Genomic DNA, 17,733 nt, shown 5'->3' with positions numbered 1-17,733 from the left:
TGATGTTTTTATTATATTTCACCCTTGAGTCATTTATTTGATTTCATGGCATATATTTAAGTAAATAACAGTTTTGCACTGGTCATGATCTGGCATTAAACCCTAAGGCGAGGAGGAGTAAATTACATCAGCCCAAACCTTTCGGCTTTATGAGATAATTGCATTGCCTTCAAAAGGTTTGGGGTGAGAAAACAATGAAACCTTGTTAAAGAATACAAACTAGAAAATGAGCTGCAATAACAATCATTTCTTTTTCTGTCTTTCAGGTTTTTTTCTTTGTCTCGCTGTCCTCCGAGCACGGACGGGGCGGAAGCGACGCAACACTGCCGGACTTTTCAACAGTAAACAGATGGCGAGCTCTGGAGGACGCTTTCCTCCAACCGCCATTCGTGTCACCGAGAAAACAAATCAGCTGGGAGGAGGGAAACCCTCTGTCTTTGTGAGGGACTTTGTGTACAGAGGAATTTTACAAATCGTACCCAAACCTGAATGGACAAATTAGGGATAAACCCCCTACAGCAGTCCCCCCCCCCCAAGGAATTTTAACGAATCCCGAGGATCGGTTTTACAGGATTCCCGTAAGATGTGACGGCCTTTAACAAAGCACCCTATGTTCAGATCATAGTATTTCTTTTGTTTTTGGGAAAAACACCGAGCCAAGAATGGATGACAACTTCCTCCACAGTAGCCTTGGGAGGTGGTCCGCAATTCCGTTGCAATTTCCTCTTTGCCTTTATGTGTTTTGTAAATGGTGAAGTCACATTTGCTAATGCTGACATTTTCCTGTTAAACTTCAGAGTTTAAAAGTTTCTTTCTTTTTTGTCCTTCTTTTTTGTCCACCTTTGGAACCATCTGGCACGAAACAAATATCCCAAGTCCCCACGCTTTCTTCTTCTTCGGTTTGCGTTGCAGAGGAATATCACCAGCTCGAACAGCGTGGTGGAGATACAGTAATATTCTCATGATGATCTCCGAAGTCGCACAGAAGAGGAAATCTCTGTCGCTCTCCTAAATCCAAAGGACTCGCGGAGTTTCATGACCTGCCCTTTCTCCAAATCCATGGACGAAACCAATTAAGGCCGTAGAACGAATCCGGTGGATTCCACATCATCGAGGTCTGGAGTCTGCTCAAGTGGATTTGTGTATTATTATCATTATCTCTTTTAATTCGACTTAAAACGAATACCTGAAAGACATCTCCGGTCTCTTTTTCTGGTCCGACATCACATGTAGTGTGGAGAAGGAGCCCTCTGTTATTTTCCCATAAGATGGCTCCATATTGGAGAACCAAAGTGTGGATACTATTGGCCACGGCGTCTCTTCTTCTTAGCTGCTGTGGTTTCGGCCTGTCCACGGCCTCACGGACTAGCGGCTTGAAGCCGCTGGGGAGGAGTCTGGAACGAGGGGTCATGTCCCATGAGCGGGTCAAGAGAGGCTGGGTCTGGAACCAGTTCTTTGTGGTGGAGGAGTACACGGGCACCGAGCCCCTCTATGTGGGCAAGGTAAGACATACTGTTTAAGGACACAGTCACGCGAGCACCAGAATAAACACTGGCGAATAGTTGCCTCCCGTTCACTTCCATTCTATGCGAGCGAAGGGGAAATGAAAACATTTGCTTCCCGTGGCAAAGCAAATTTGCATCTTCGCTTCACGCGGAGTTCAACTTTGGGGAATTTTGACTGGTGGATTTACTTTGCCGCCGGAAGCAAATATTTTTTCGCCCCCCATTCACTTCCATTCCCCCTTAGAATGGAAGTGAATGGGAGGCGAAAATTCACCACCCTTGTGGGCAGGGCAGTTGCACGGCGACCGAAGCCAGCGATCGGTTTCATATGCAAATGTGGGCGTGGCCATTAGAGTTTCAACGGCCATGTGTACTATTCACAGAGGATTTGGGAATGTTTGCAGCATTTACATTTGATTGTTGATGTTTACTGTAGGGCGGCACGGTGGCGCAGTGGTTAGCACGGTCACCTCACAGCAAAAAGGTCCTGGGTTTGAGCGCCGGGGTTGTCCACCCTTGGGGGTCGGCCCAGATCGTCCTCTGTGTGGAGTTTGCATGTTCTCCCCGTGTCTGTGTGGGTTTCTTCTGGTTTCCCCCCATAGTCAGAAGACATGTAGGTCAATGAATTGGCCATACTAAATTGTCCCTAGTTGTGAATGTGTGTGTGTGGGACGGCCCTGTGATGGACTGGCGGCCTGTCCAGGGTGTCTCCCTGCCTGCCGCCCAATGACTGCTGGGATAGGCTCCAGCATCCCTGCGACCCTGAGAGCAGGATAAGCGGTTTGGATAATGGATAGAAGAATGAATGAATGAATAATTTTGCACATGTGTGACCATACCCTAAGTGTAGCTCACCAAGAAGTAAAACAAGGAAGAAAAAGGGGAAAGTCTTCAGATAGTCACTAGTCATGTTTCCAACCAACTTTCGAATAAATTTCAAGCGGATAATCAAATGTTGGGCGGAAAAAGAGAATTGGGAGTGATAAGCAGCTTCCAGTCCTGTGTTTTGTATTTTGGTTGCGGGGTGACCCTTTCGTTTACATGTGAAGTGAGTATCGAATCTTTAAGGTGTGCGACTCATATCGGATATGTTTTTATTGTGTTTTTGATTTAGCTACGCAACACGTTTAGTGTTGCCCGGCGATGACGGCAAATCTTAGTGACGGAAATACACAGGCACACACGACATGAGCCCTTAATGTGAAGTTAAGATGGAGAAACGGCTGATTATGTAACTCAATTCTGTCCACGTTGCATTCATTTTTATGGGCAAAATGCATTTCCGTTACAGTTTATCATATTTTGTTTTGTCAAACAGTTCAGCCACCTCAAGGGAGCGCAAAAAAAAGGTTTATGCAAATTTTGGAGATTTTATTTATAATTTGCCTTTTTCATCAAGCTTGTATTTTCCACAAGAAAAAAAAAACACAAAACCATTTGGATGGAAGTGCAGTTACTGTTGGATGAATAAGGTTCAATAGAACTATTGTTCACTGAAGAAACAGAGAAACTGTTAATTATTCCTGTTTTGTCGGTTGAATCTGCGTAGACCCGTTCTGTTTTGTATGGCCGTAACTTCAGGGGTTCTGTATACTGCCGAAGACGTTACACAGGCTGTGTGGGAATAAGGAGATGGCATATTGTGTTGACTGTGGATGCATCCTGTGTGCTTGGCCCTTGGAGACTTAAAAAGTGCCACAGTTTCAGCAGGAGACGCGTAAAGCTGAAATCCGTGATTTTCTCCATCTGTCCCTCCCTCTGGCTGTGGGAGTACAAACCAGGTGTAGCTGCCATTCAGTGGGTTTACATGCACAGTGAAGTCAAGCTACGGTTATAGCTCCATTAGGCCATGTGGTTGGACAACTGTCGTTGTCCCAGTAGACAAGAACCGGGGGAGAATCGATTTATTGGCGGAAGTGTGTCCGACCCCGGTACGGTAGGTGGCAATATGCCCCCTTTCAGCTGCTTTGCTACTGGATGACACCGCCATGGGAGCTATGGATCATGCGCAGAACGCCTAGGCCAGTTCGGGGACGATTGAAGCGTGTACATGCCGGAGTAAACCCATCCCCACCCGCATCATCTAGGTGTGTTACTCCCACTTCGAGAAATTCGATTTAGCACGATTTCAATCGGGACTAACACGCTTACATATATTTTAAAAGTCCAGTTTTAGTCGGACTAACACAATAAATCAACTTTTTCTAACGTCACGTAAACATAGTCATTGTGGCTGGTGTGCCGTCAGCTCATCAGCAAACAGTTCCCACCCTTGTAAAACTGGACCCTGGGACCAAAGCTAACACAAGACAGTCTAAAGCAGTGGTTCTCAACCGGGGGTCCGCGGACCCCTAGTGGTCCGTGGTGTAATTGCAAGGGGTCCGTGAAAATAAAATGTCTTTAAAAAAAAGATCCTGTGACATTTATAGAAATAGGATTATTTTACTCAAATGTGACTGAGACCTTTATCTACCTAAACTATAAAGGGTAACATGACTTTTTTCTCTAGTTACATCTGTTTCACAAGTGTAATTTAGTGTATTTTAATAAGAGATCTCGCTCCCGTTTGCATTGTTAAAAGTTACTGCATAAAAATTCTGTTGTTACATATATCTGAAAGTTACTGAATACATATTCTGTTTTGTTACATATATCTGAAAGTTACTGAATACATATTCTGTTTAGTTACATATATCTGAAAGTTACTGCATAAGAATTCTGTTTTGTTAACTATATCTAAGTTACAACTGAACGCTCTTATTTTTGCCCCAAAGAGTGAATAAATGCTATAATGCAATTTAAAATGCAGTTTCTACTGTTTCTATCAAATTGCAACCCCCCTCCCCCAAGATCAGGTGGAGGGGTCCTCAGGGTAGATCAAAAATATGCAGGGGGTCCAGCACCCCAAAAAGGTTGAGAACCACTGGTCTAAAGTATTGCAAACTACATCACACCTGCATTTCAGCTTTAACCATCCACATTCCTAAAACAACTCGCTGATATGAAACCAAATTCAGCTACAAACATTCTTGTTTTGTTGCTGTTTGTATTTTGTTGTTCGTTTTTAGCAGTGAAGCGTCTTTCATTCGTTTTCCATTATTTCCCGTAAGTTAATGAACATTTATGTTTAGTTTAATGTAGTTGGTTAAACTCTTAAACTTATCCATCAAGCTTTATGTGACAGCCATGATTAAAAGTCAAAGGCTTGATCTGCCAAATGGTTTGCAGGACACTAAACGGCAAACCTATTCCCTTTATCGTTTTGACAGAAACAGCCAAGCAAGGCATCCGAGCTGTCGCAGTGCTCAGGGTTATTAGAGGATTCAGTAACTTTCCAAACAAGTAATAAGCAATAACTTGTACTGTGTTGAACCGGACATTGTCCAAAGAACAGTTCTTTGATGACGACTGCTATGACCCATCCTCCCTCCTGGAGAGGATATTGGACGTGAAATTATCAAATGGCATCTTTCCAGCGTGACCAAATATTATGAACAGATGCCACATCGAGTCTATGTCATATTGCTTTACAGTCGCCAGTGTTTTACACCCCGCCCCCCTCCTAATTCGCATCTCATTCGTCCCACTGGTTTCCAATTGAACCCTTAATGAGTGGATGAGAGTGGACAGCATGTAGGATTCGATTGCCTCACAAATGACATGATCTCAAAGGACAGGGTATTGATGCCAACAGCGGCGGACTCAAAGATGAGTCACACATCAATCACGTGGTTTGGTGGACTTATTTTTTTCCTCCATTTCCTGAAGACTTGGCAGGTGCTTTACAAACTTCTCAGTGTCAATTGATCACACCGTTATTACAAATGGACACTGTTGTTGTCTCTGCAGCAGGGCCGGCCATCATAATGGCCCTAGTTGTTATTTGTCAGCCACTGTGTGCCACATTCACACCGGGTAGAGGCATGAGGCCAACGCCAGCTCCAGCTGACAGGACTTTCTGTTAGCCTGCTGTGAGAGAGAAAGAGAGAGAGAGAGAGAGAGACTTTGACTTTTTAAAAGTCAAGATTTTGTTTATTGTCATTTTCATTACGTACCTGCACAAAAAAAACCAATACCGTTTCTTCCAGCCCACAGCAGTGCAAAAGGAAAGATAAAAATGCACGTCCAACAAGTCCCTAAAATCTATACCACTACAAACATAAAAACAGAGAGAACAAAACAAAAAAGCATAAACAATTAATAACACAGTCCATTCAAGTGCCATTTCGGTTTAAGTGTTGACAGCCTGTGTCTGTCAACGAGCGACCGGGAAGCAACTTTAATAAAATGTCACAGAATCACAGCAGGTGCCAAGCCTTAAAAACTCCTCTATAAAACGCGGGCAAAGAGGACAAATTTAAAAACCTAGAATCCATTAAAACAATGCGGTGTCAAGTCCTAACTTATTTGTTCTCCTCAAAGTGCTACTTGCAAACTCCTTCCACACTGTTTATTTGAACTCTTCCTCTCAAAGACATCTGCGAGAGCAGCCATTTCCACTTGTTTAACATTCATCCAGTTTCTCTTAACCGTCTCTTCATTACCACGATAAACACCCAGATATCTGACACTTATCTTTTTTCCATCCCAAACCCTTTGGTAAACTGGAAGCCCACCAAACCAGTTTCCAATGGCCACTGCTCCACCTTTTCTCCAGTTTACCAGCAGAGTCAAACACAATTTTGTCATCAATATTAATTTCAGATTGGTTTCTAATCAGGACCGTGACATCATCAGCTTAGGCAGATAAGACATGAGCAGTATCAAAACTTGGTAAAACCAACCCATCAATACAGGACCTCATGTTGTGTAACAAGGGTTCAATAGAAAATGCATAGAGCATTCCATGTAGAGAGCAGCCCTGTCTGACATCTCTGTATACTGTGAAGGGAACACTCAACCCCCAATTTATCTTCAATGCACACTCTGAATGTCTCGGTACAAAACCTTGATCCTAGCAATGAGACGCTGAGACCTTTGAGTCTTTGGCTGAGACCAAACTGCACCAAAACCTTCCAAAGATAAAGGTGCTCAACTCTGTCATGTGCTTTTTCTTGGACTAATGAGATGAAACCAAAATCTGTACCCAAAGAACCACGTACATCCAAAACATACCTGATTAAAGACACATTGTCGATGATGGATCTCCCGGCCACACAGTAAGCCTGGTCCAGGTGAATTAATTCATTCATCACATGTTTCAACTGCTTAGCCAGAGCCTAGGACAAGATTTTATAATCTGAACAGAGGTGGGAGACTGGCCGCCAATTTTTAATGTCTTGAAGGTCTCCTTTCTTTGGTAGCAGAGTAATGACTGCTCTCCTGCAGCTCAGAGGCAGAGTCACATATTCAAAACTTTCATTGAAAACCTCGATAAGATCTCGACGGGGGTCCGCGGTGGTGTAGCGGTCTAAGCATCGGCTTTGTGTGTCGATGCAGTTGCCCACTGGGGACCGGGTTTCGCGCCCCGGTCTCGTCAGATCCGACTATGGCCGGACTCGATGAAGCGGCAATAATTGGCAACGCTGTCTTCGGGAGAGGGGTGGAGTCGGCTTGTGTTCGTCACATGAATGCATCTCTGTGTGTGTCGGGAAAACAGTGGTTCGGCTTGGATTCACCTTGTCACGAAAGTGGCGAGACTGCCGGCCTTAGAGATGCAGTTGGCGAACGCGTGCAGTACGAGGGTGGGTGTTTGAGCTAAAATAGGGATCGATTGGCCACTAAATTGGGAGAAAAAGGGGAAAAATCAGAAATACATTTTTAAAAAAAAGAAGAAAAGATCTTGACAAAGTTCACCCCAGAAGATCGTATAAAACTCCATAGGAAGACCATCAATGCCTGGGACTTTTCCTACATCCATCCCCTGCAGGGCTGCATATGGCTCCTCTAAAACCAGTGCTTCCTCCAGCTCAGGATGGTCATCTCTCGAGACTGTGGGCAAACACAGAACACCCAAACAGCCGTTCGCTCTCCACATACACTGTTTTGCACAGCTCAGAGTAGAACTGAACTGCCCGTCTTTGGATTCTGTGAGGTTCTGTGAGTTGCTGCAGCTGACTTTAAGGTGCGGATGTACCTGCTCTGGCCACTCTTCTTCCCAAGCCAAAGAAAAACTTGGTTGGAGCGTCCATCTGGTTGGTACTCTGGAAACGTGAGCGAACCAGTGCTCCCTGAACTTTAGTGTCTAATAGGTCAGCTAACAAAGCTTTTTTGGATTTGAGCGCTTCAGTATGCCCTCAATTTCCTGTGGATTCAATTAAATCTTGGAGTTCCACTATCTCAAGGTCTAGAGGTCTTAAAACGGTCTTAATCTGTTAAAAGTCTTAACCCTAACCCTGACCCAACACTACTACCTCTTTAAGAGCTGGTAGTAGTAGTAGTAGTAGTAGTAGTAGTAGTAGTAGTAGTAGTAGTGGTGGTAGTAGTAACATTTGTTTTATCTGTTGTTTGTTTGTTTGTTGTAGTGCACTTTGAACTACAATGTATGGTGCTATAGAAATAGTAAATATTTTGTTGTTTTTATCAAGAGGCAAATAATGAAAGATGGAGGGAGAGACAGAAGGGACATTCAAGAGAGAAAGACAGAGAAAATGTAGAAGAAAGAGGAAGGAAATGATGGCGAGACAGAGGGAGAGGGTATGAGACATAATGAAGGAGACGGAAAGAAAGCGATCAAAGAGACGGAGCCAAAGATGGGAGGGGGGGTGGAAGGAACAAGGGGTAGGTAGAGAGAGACAGAGAAGGGAGGGAATTGATGACAGAGGAGAGAGAGTGGGAGTTAGAGAAGGACAGAATGTGAAGAAAAGACAAAGATCAAAATCTAGAGGGAAAGGGAAGTAAGGGAAAAGGAAGATATGAAGGAAGAATAAAAGAGGGCGAGAGACGATGACAAAATGGAGACTAGAAAAAATGAGAGAGAGAGAGAGAAAAGGAGAGAAAGCAAATTAAGCGACAAAGCGAGAGAGGGAAAGAAAAGGAAGGGACAAGGGTGGAGGAGAAAAAGAGAGAGCAAGAGAGAGAATGAAAATAGAGGCAAGAGGCAGAAAATTAGTATGGACAGAATGACAGAAAGAGAGGTATGAAAAGAGAATGAGAGCGAGAGATTGAGAGACTAAGAAAGAGAGTGAGAGGGATGACAGGAAGCAGAGACAAAGAGCATAAGATAGAGGGGGCAAGAAGGAAGGAAGAAACAACAGGTAAGGCGAGCGAGTGACAGAATGAAAGAGAGAGGGGGGCTTCATGTAGTTCCTTACAGATGAGTGTGGCACAGAAAGCAGTGAACCGACATAAAAGGGTGTGTGTGAAGGGGGGCAGGGTGTAGGTTTGGGGGGTGGGGGCTGCCGGAAGGGGAACACAGCGGGAGGGAAAAGAAAGATGGTTTTATTATTAAGATTATCCAGTTATTACACGTCATGGGATCAGGGCACACATCTGATCTATTAATAGTCGGTGTGTGTGTGTGTGTGTTTGGTGTGTACACCTATGTGTGCATACTCATGCATGTCTGCATGAATGTCTGTCTGTGGCCCATCTCTTACCCCACCCCTCACACAAACACACACACACACACACACACACACACACACACACACACACACAGTGCGTCTGCTGGACTGTTGGTATCAACGCTATAATTAGAGCAATAGAGGATTAAAGGCAGGCAGTGTGCCTCCTGGACGAGCTGCGGTCATTTACGTTTCCATATCATGATTTTACTCTAACTGAGCAGACTTGGCGAGCCTCTCTCTCTCTCTCTCTCTCTCTCTCTCTCTCTCTCTCTCTCTCTCTCTCTCTCTCTCACACACACACACACACACACACACACACACACACATGTTGCCGAGAGCACCGCATCTTTGCCAAAAAAGGCCCACATTTGATTTGGCATATTTGGGCCATATTTGCTATTATACAGGTGGGCCACTTCAGGCTTACTACCATTTTGTCTGGGCCAGAAGAAGGCCATCAGTGCCGCTTCACTGCCTGAAGTGGCCCGCATCCGGATGCTATCTGGGCTGGTGCTAGACGATCTGTTTGTCGCCATCTCACCATTTGTGCCATCGACACCTATTACCATGTTAGGCATACCTCCGTTTATCTCGAATGAGCTCCTTGAAAGAGAACTGAGTCATTTTGAAAATTTTGCTAGTGGGTTCAGAACATTTCGTCTGGGTTGTAATGACGCTAGACTACAGCATGTTCACTCCCTGTGGAGACAGGCATTCATGTATTTAAATGAGTCTTCGCAAAATCTAGTCGTGTCGTTTAATGGGAGGTATGAAAAACATAACTTAGGATTTTCTGTCAGCAATACAAAGAATATGTTAGCTATAGAGAAAATTTGCTTTGAAGAATTAGAGGAAGAAATTTAGATATTAGAAGATGAAGTGATTATTTGGAATGATAGCAAATGGGGCGATAACAACTGACCCATCATAGATGAGGAAGCTGGCCATAGACTTGTACAGTGGCCTGTTCAGTGCAGAGAACTGTGACTCTGACTGTGTGAAGGAGATACTGGAGAGACTGCCTCAGCTGGGTGAAACACAGGTAGCCTCGCTGGAGTCTCCCATCTCCTTTTATGTGATGTCTGCAGCAGTTCAGCAGCTCAGCTGTGGCAAAGCCTCTGGAGTTGATGGACTTCCTTCTGAGTTTTACAAGAGGTTCGGGAGTCTAACTGGACAAGACTTACATGAAGACTGTTTAGATTCTGGGACTTTATCTTTGAGTTGTAGACAGGCTGTCCTAACATTGTTACCCAGAAAGAGAGCTCTTGCCTTACTGAAAAACTGGAGACTGGTTATGTACAGACTATAAGATAATTGCAAAATCTCTTTCAAATAGACTCAAAAAATGTATGGATACTGTTGTACATTATAGCCAGATGTACTGTGTTCCTGACCGTATAATCAAGGATAATCTGTTTTTGACAAGGGACATTATATCTAAGCTCCAGGAGCTGGACATTCGTCTTCTTTCTATAGAGCAGGAGAAGGCTTTTGATAGGGTTGATCATTGTTATTTGTACAAAACACTTGAAGGTTTTAGTTTTGAAGAAAAATGTATTTCATGGATCAAGTTGTATTCTGGAGCACGTGTTCTGTTATATGTAGACGGTGGACTCAGCCGACCTGTTTCTGTTCAGAGAGGTCTAAGATAGGGTTGCCCCTTATCTGGAATGCTGTATTCCCTGGCGATCGAGCCTCTTTTAATTCAGCTCAGGCAGGTTGTTTCAGGGTTAACCTTTTCAGAGAACATCACTAATTCTGTTAGTTTGTCAGCATACACTGACAATGTCACAGTTTTCATAACAACTCAAAATGATGTTAAAATTCTCAAGCAGAAATTGGCCTTCTACAAACAAGCTTCTTCTGCAAAACTTAATTGGCCAAAATCTGAGGGTGTATTACTGGAAGGGGGTGGAACAATAAAGAGAAGCCAAAATTAACCGCTGGGCTGCAGTGGAACACGGAAGTGATGAAATGCTTAGGTGTCTTTCTTGGCAGTGATCGCTTTCTTAGCAAAAACTGGGAGGGTTTAGTTGAAAAGATCAGTGCCCGATTGTCTGGATGGACTTGGATCCAGCCTCAGTTTTCCTATAGGGGGAGAGACTTGATTGTTCATTTGATCATTTGATTGCCTCGATGTTCTGGCACCAGTATACAGTTGGAGAACCTCCGGGCATGCTCATAAGAGAAGTACAGAAGAGGCTGGTGAACTTCTTCTGGGGAGGCTTTCACTGTACCAAATCTGCTATATTGTTCCTACCAGTGTTAGAAGGTGGCCAGGGCCTGATTGACCTCTGCAGTCATATCACAGCTTTTTGCCTTCAAACTGTACAGCGACTATTATATCATAAACAACAGCTTTGGAGTGAAACCGCATTTGTGTTGCTTTGTAGGAGTATGAACCTGAATTATGACAAGCACTCGTTCCATCTGGAACTAGCTGGCATGGAGTTCACTATGACAACTTCATATCGAGTTGTCCTCTGAGCTTGGCGAACAGTCTTAAACATCAAGAAAGACTACTCCCGGATCTATGGCAGTGTAGGGGAGGAACCCCTGTTCTATAACCCGGTGATGCACTACAGATGCTCAGCTCCATCAGTGTACGGAGATCCCTCACAAGAACTGGACATACTAAACTCGCGTGTCTCAGATCAGGAGGACAGTGGAAAACTGCTGCAATTTTGAGCCAAGAGACTAGTTTTATATCTCTTCGTCTAATGGAGAATCCGTTGGAGGATGTGGTCTGTGCACTTTCTGGTTTCTTCAGAGAGGCACTAGGAGCAGAGTGTAGAGAGGATCAGCCAGTTATGCGGCCTGTTTCTCCATATTTGTCCATCCGTGCTGCAGTGGAGGAGTAGCAGAAAGTGAACAGGGCCATTCTGTCTTTTAAAGCACCAGAACTACAGGACTTTGTCAAGAACATCAAAGAAGATCTTGTATGCAATCACTGTAAAGGTTCTCGACAGAACATCACTAGCCAGTGTACAGGAGTAGAGGTGGTTGAAGGTGCTGACACCAGGTTCATCTGCCAACGGCAGCTGGAGGTCCCTGTACCATCTTTTCTTTGTGCTGCGGCGATGGCTCAGAGGTTTAGGAGAGGTTTTCGAAAACAGCCTGTTTGTCTTTGGTCCTAGGTACACGGCAGTACAGTGCAGACATGTCACCTTGGTTAATTTTCTGATAGGTCAGACAAAAATTAGTATTAGGCTTAGTAGAAGAAACAAAATGAAAGGCACAGGGTCCATAGATGCTGCTCGACTGAAAATTGAGTTCACATATTTTAAAGTGATACTGACATCAAACTGAAAATTCCTATTGATAGGCTATGTTACAAGTTGGAATGTGACTACGGAGAAATTCAGTGGCCAAAACAGCGCGTCTGCGGCTACTCGAGAGAGATCTGTGATTGACTGTAGACGGTATCCAATGACAAATTGTGCCGGTTGATACGTAGACACCAGTCAATTTGCATATAGGGTGTGTCCGTAGCGAGATGCTATAAAACCACGGAGAAGCCGTTCTTTCACCCCCTCCTGCTAGCTACTTGGCTCGAGTTTGTGCTATTTTGCCGAGACTTTATGATCAATCTTGCTACGACATGTTGCTATCTATCTATATATCTATCTATCTATCTGTCTGTCTATTTATCTAAATTTCTATCATCTATCTAACAGTTATTTGTATCATCGAACATATTATTCGCCAAGTTGTATTGCACTGCCATGCCGTAGGCCTACCACCATTTTTTTCTATGGCAAGTGACGAGCGGTACCGAGCCCCACCCATGTGAACACCCAGGAAGACAGTAGCCAATAGCTTTGAATTCATAAAACCACACCTATTTTAGGTTATGATTCAAACTCCCAATGTTAAAAAATGTGTTCAGAAAGGGCAGGTCAGTCTCGCTTTAAAATGATTTCAAACTTGGAAGAATGTGTTCCTGTTTGGGGACATGGAGATCTTCTGTGCACTGTAGAAAATCAATTACGTGCTCTTAATTTCTGAAAAAGGGAGGGTCTTGTATCTTTCTTTTTGCTGTGTATGGGGCTTGTTGTTCAATATGTATTGGAGTATCTGTGTTAAGTCTACTGTTTTTTTAATGTAAATGAAAAATTGGACCATTAAAGAATTGGTCAAAGGTCTCTCTCTCTCTCTCTCTCTCTCTCTCTCTCTCTCTCTCTCTCCCCATCTCTCTCTCTCTGTATTTCTGTCGCTCTCTCTCTCTGTCTCTCTCTCTCTGTCTCTGCCCCTCTGTATCACACTTTTGCTGCTATTACTCTGCTAATGAAATATGATTTAGCCATAAAATGGTCACTCACGTGGCAATAAAATGCCAGCTTTGTTCAGTACATTTGGATAATGAATCCTTGCTGACTCCAGTGATTCGACAGCTCCATTTTTTTCGACAGTCTAATAGTCTTTGTGGGAGACTGTATAAACAGCAAGGGAATGCAATACATATGGAAACAAAGCTTCTGCAAGGAGCTTGGTAAGAGCTCTTGTTTTCCATCATGGCCCAAGTAATGCCAATGACCATTTCTGTGGTGTCTGTTTATAAAACGTAAAGGCAACTTGTCAATAGAAAGAAAGAACTTGTGTTTTGTTCATCCTGCGTGGCCTTAGAAACCCTTGAGAAATAATTTGTGTGCAAGTTTGAGCCTTTGTCTGTGCACCGGAGGATGTGTTTGTTTGAAAGAGCTGGTTTTCCATGGGTCGACTGCTTTGTGTACTTTCTTTGCTGTGGGTTTCTGCGCTGCTTCACCCTTATGACCTCCACCGATGTGCCCTGGAAAAGATGTACTTATTTAATCTTAAAAACCAATGGCGGGGGGGGGGGAATAAAAAAAAACCTTCCCTTTCATTCTTTCAGGTTGCTGTGCTAACTTAGTTTTCACAGCAACATGTTTGTGTCCCGTTTTGCCTTGGGTTTGCTCCTTGAAGCTTGAGAATTCCTCCACGGTGAATTTCAGTGGATATCTGCAGCCTTCAGCTGACTAAACCTCTCACGTACTACTGATGATGAGGTTGATAAATAGGCAGAGTTAGGCAGAATACTGTGAAATACAACTCGAATACTGAGTACATTGTGCTAAATGTAATCAGTAATGTATTCACCTACAATATTCAGAAAAGAGTAACTAATTCAGATTACATTTAGAATATAAAATGCATCTTCAAAAGGGTGCATACAAAACAGTTGTGTTGCATCATGAATATTGTTTATGCAGCATTGTTGTTTATTCCTTGGTGTTAACTGGTAACTCCATGCCGTTATTGCAAAATGTCCTGACCATCTGCCAATTACTGCTACGATGTAGGAAATATTGACATGCTGATTTGAAATAGTTGATTTGAAGATTATGTGATTATTTTCAGTTAGGAGCAAGTTTGGAGCCACGACTGGCTCCAACTAATCTACTATCGGGTTAAACTGGGCCAGGGATGTCCGGAGCTCAGTACTGCCACATAGCATCTCAAATGTCGTCAGGCGGACATAGGATTTGACATTCCCAACAGCTGGAAGCCACAGGTACCACCAACAAACAGGTACCACCACAGAGTAATAGCCAGAGATAGCGCTGCCAGAGCTGAGGTAAACGAGGTGGAGCCCTAGTGAGGCTAAGATGGCATCGTACCTGGCCTCCGACTCCCAGCATACTGCTATCTAACATCCAGCCCCTCAACAGCAAGCTGGATGAACTTCATTGCTGAAAAAGCTCTCAAAGGGACATGAAAGGCTGTTGTGTGCTCTGCTTTACAGAGACATGGGTGGGCCCTAATACATCCGATAGGGCAATACAACCAGAGGGTTTTTGTGTGCACTGCATGGATTGTTCCGTACTGACTACTGGCAAGGTAAAGGGAGGTGGTGTATACTTCTTTATTAACAATTCATGGGGCACTGACATGGAAATAGTCTCAGTCCTGTGTTGTTAACTGCTCTCTACATACCACTGCAAGCTACTGTTGCAGCGATGTTGGACGAACTGTATAGAGCCATTACCAGGCAGGAGAACTTAGCATCTTGAGGCCGTTTCAATTATGGCAGGGGACTTAACTGCTGTAACCTGAAATCTGTGCTACCAAAATCTTACCAACATGTCACCTGCCCAACCAGAGGCAATATGGCTGTCTACCACAGTTACTCCACAATCAAGGCAGCTTACAGGTCTATCTCACGACCTTCCTTTGGGAAGTCTGACCACTTGTCAGTGTTCTTGGTTCCTGCCTACAAGCAGAAAGTGAAGTGCACGCAGCCCACTGTGAGGACAGTACATGCTGGACTACAGACCACACAGGTCACATCCGGTTCCAAGCTGACGGTTGTTTGTCTGTTGCTCCGCTTGCTTTGAACTTTAATAGATAATAACTTAAAAAAAACAACCCTTGGGACCATTAGATTTTTTTTCATTTTATGGTTTGCCTTTGTTATTATTTTATGGATTTTATTTGATCATCGGCTCTTGCACTGACTTGATCGCACTGAAGCCTCTGATTCTGTAGTGCTTGTGGCTTGTTTCTAGTCTGTGGCTAAGCTGACCAAACAAGTATGCCAACTTTGCCCTGTGAAGAATGTGTGGTACTAAAGAAAGCAAATAGAAAGATTGCTGACCTTGAAGAGGCTGTTCGACGGCTTTCTAATGAACTCCACGAGAAAGACATTTTGACCAGCTTCATGAACGTGGCTTCTGGACAGTCCGAATAGATTGCCTCTCTCAGTGCAACCATCCAGAACACAGTGCTGTGGAACCCCTCCACTTGTCCATGGTTTTCCTTCTGCTCGACACCTAACGACCAGTCGTCCTGGGCCCAAGCAGTGGTCCGCAGTTGCAAGAGATGCTTGGATGCCCCTCCCCCCCCCCGCCTAAGCCTCTCCAACAGCTATGCAACCCTGTCTTACGACACTCCGGTACACCCAGCTGATGTTCCTACGGTTCCAACATCCCCCTTCTGGCCTCTTCTGCAAAAATGGCGCCTGCCAACACTGCAGCTTCCCTGCTAGTGGCTAGCAGCGTTCAAGTGGCTCATCATCCCACTGTGAAACCAAAACAACAACCCTCATCTCAGGTGATGACCTCCTCTTCCCATCACAAGATCCTGAAATAGGCCATGATTACGTGCTCTTGAAGTCTTTCTTGCCCTGAGTCAGAAGGGAAATCCATTTTCAGAGCTGATGTTGCTCCCTCGTTACAGCACTTGCTTTCTCATACACCACATCCCCAGTTGGCCATTTCAACACAGTGTGACTCACGTACTCTCCTGCCATGAGAACCCACAGCCAACATCTCCTCGTCCCCTTTCCTCCCCAGCCACAGTAATAGTTGGGGATTCCGTAATCAGGAACATCCTTTTTCTCAACGCAACCACACACCGTTTCCCTGGAGCCACAGTCCCTGATATCCTGGATAAGCTCCCGGGGCTGCTGCGCTCACTTCGGTCCTCCACCCATCAAGTGAACGTTCATGTGGGGACAAATGACGCTGCTCATCAGCAGTCTGAATTAACCAAAAAAGAGTTTAATGGCCTTTTCAGCATTTTAGGTACTTGTCGACCGTCCGTTTTTATTTCAGGTCATATTCTGACGATGGCCTGTGGAGCAGGGCGTTTCAGCAGAATCCTTATCTCTGCCTGCAGAGCTCACAATGTAGGCTCGATTGACAATTTTACTCTGTTTCGGGATCGTTTCTCCTGCTACACTGAGTCCACCCCAACGGGCTGGGTAGCCGAATGCTAGCGGCCAACCTGCAGCACGCCGTACAGTCTCCTCCTCGTGACGGACTGTTTACATCCTACATTTCCCTCGCAGAACTTCCGTCTCTGCCTATAGCGGCACCCCACAGTGCTGTTCCGCCAGTACTTTGGGCAATTAGGCAGGTGGATTTAATGTTTTGGCTTATCAGTGTATATAAAAAGTAGCATTCCTGTTACCCTTCACCCATTACAGCTTGCCTACTATTCCAACAGATCTGTAGATGACACTATCTCATTTGCTCTGCATACTGCTTTAGTACACCTTGAAAAGAAAAAAATGCCTATGTCAGAATGTTTATTGATTATAGTTTTGGTTTTAATGGTGGCCCAGTGACTAGCACCGTTGCCTCACAGCAAAAAGGTCCTGGGTTTGAACCCCAGACCTTCCCAGGTCCCTTGTGTGTCGAGTTTGCATGTTCTTCCCTTGTCAGCATGGGTCCCCTCCGGTTTACTCCCACCGTCAAAAAGACATGCATGTTCAGTTTAATACTCTTCCCTCTGCCCCTGACCAAGGCAATAGGAAAAAGAAATGGAGTTGGTCCGCGGGCGCTGCGCCAAAGCTGCCCACTGCTCCTACACGATAGGATGGGTTAAATGCAGAAAACATCTCATTGTAACTGAACAAATGTACAATGACAAAATAAAGTGGCTTTCTTCTTCTTTCTTCTAATACAATCGTACCATCCGCCCGAGTGTTGAAGCTCAGAGGTCTTGGTCTGGGCAATGCTATCTGTAATTGGATTTGATTTCCTGACAGGAAGGCCCCACACTGTGAGAATAAGCACAATATACTCACCTGCATTAGTTCCTCGAACGGGCTCGCCTCAGAGCTGCTGCCTCAGTCTCCTGTCGTACAGTCTGTTTGCACACGGCTGTGTTGCCAGATATGACAGCAGCGTCATTAAATACGCAGATGACACCACAATGATTGGACTAATAAGCGACAGTGATGAGAGGGCCTATAG

General features: G+C 44.5%; 1 protein-coding gene across 1 annotated transcript in view; it reads left to right on the top strand.

Annotated features, from left to right (window-relative positions):
• Positions 1-1,268: 1,268 nt before the first annotated feature.
• The window catches only part of LOC130132862 (cadherin-22), a 147,043-nt gene continuing 130,578 nt past the window's right edge, over positions 1,269-17,733 (top strand). Inside the window, exon 1 of the mRNA XM_056301884.1 lies at positions 1,269-1,502. Within this exon, the coding sequence (XP_056157859.1) occupies positions 1,269-1,502 (234 nt within the window). The remainder of the gene's footprint in view (positions 1,503-17,733) is intronic.

The sequence above is a fragment of the Lampris incognitus genome, chromosome 2, assembly GCF_029633865.1.
Source record: "Lampris incognitus isolate fLamInc1 chromosome 2, fLamInc1.hap2, whole genome shotgun sequence".
In the NCBI taxonomy this organism is placed as follows: Eukaryota; Metazoa; Chordata; class Actinopteri; order Lampriformes; family Lampridae; genus Lampris; species Lampris incognitus.
The sequence above is the reverse complement of the archived record's forward strand: the minus strand, read 5'-3'. Positions and strand labels throughout refer to the sequence as shown.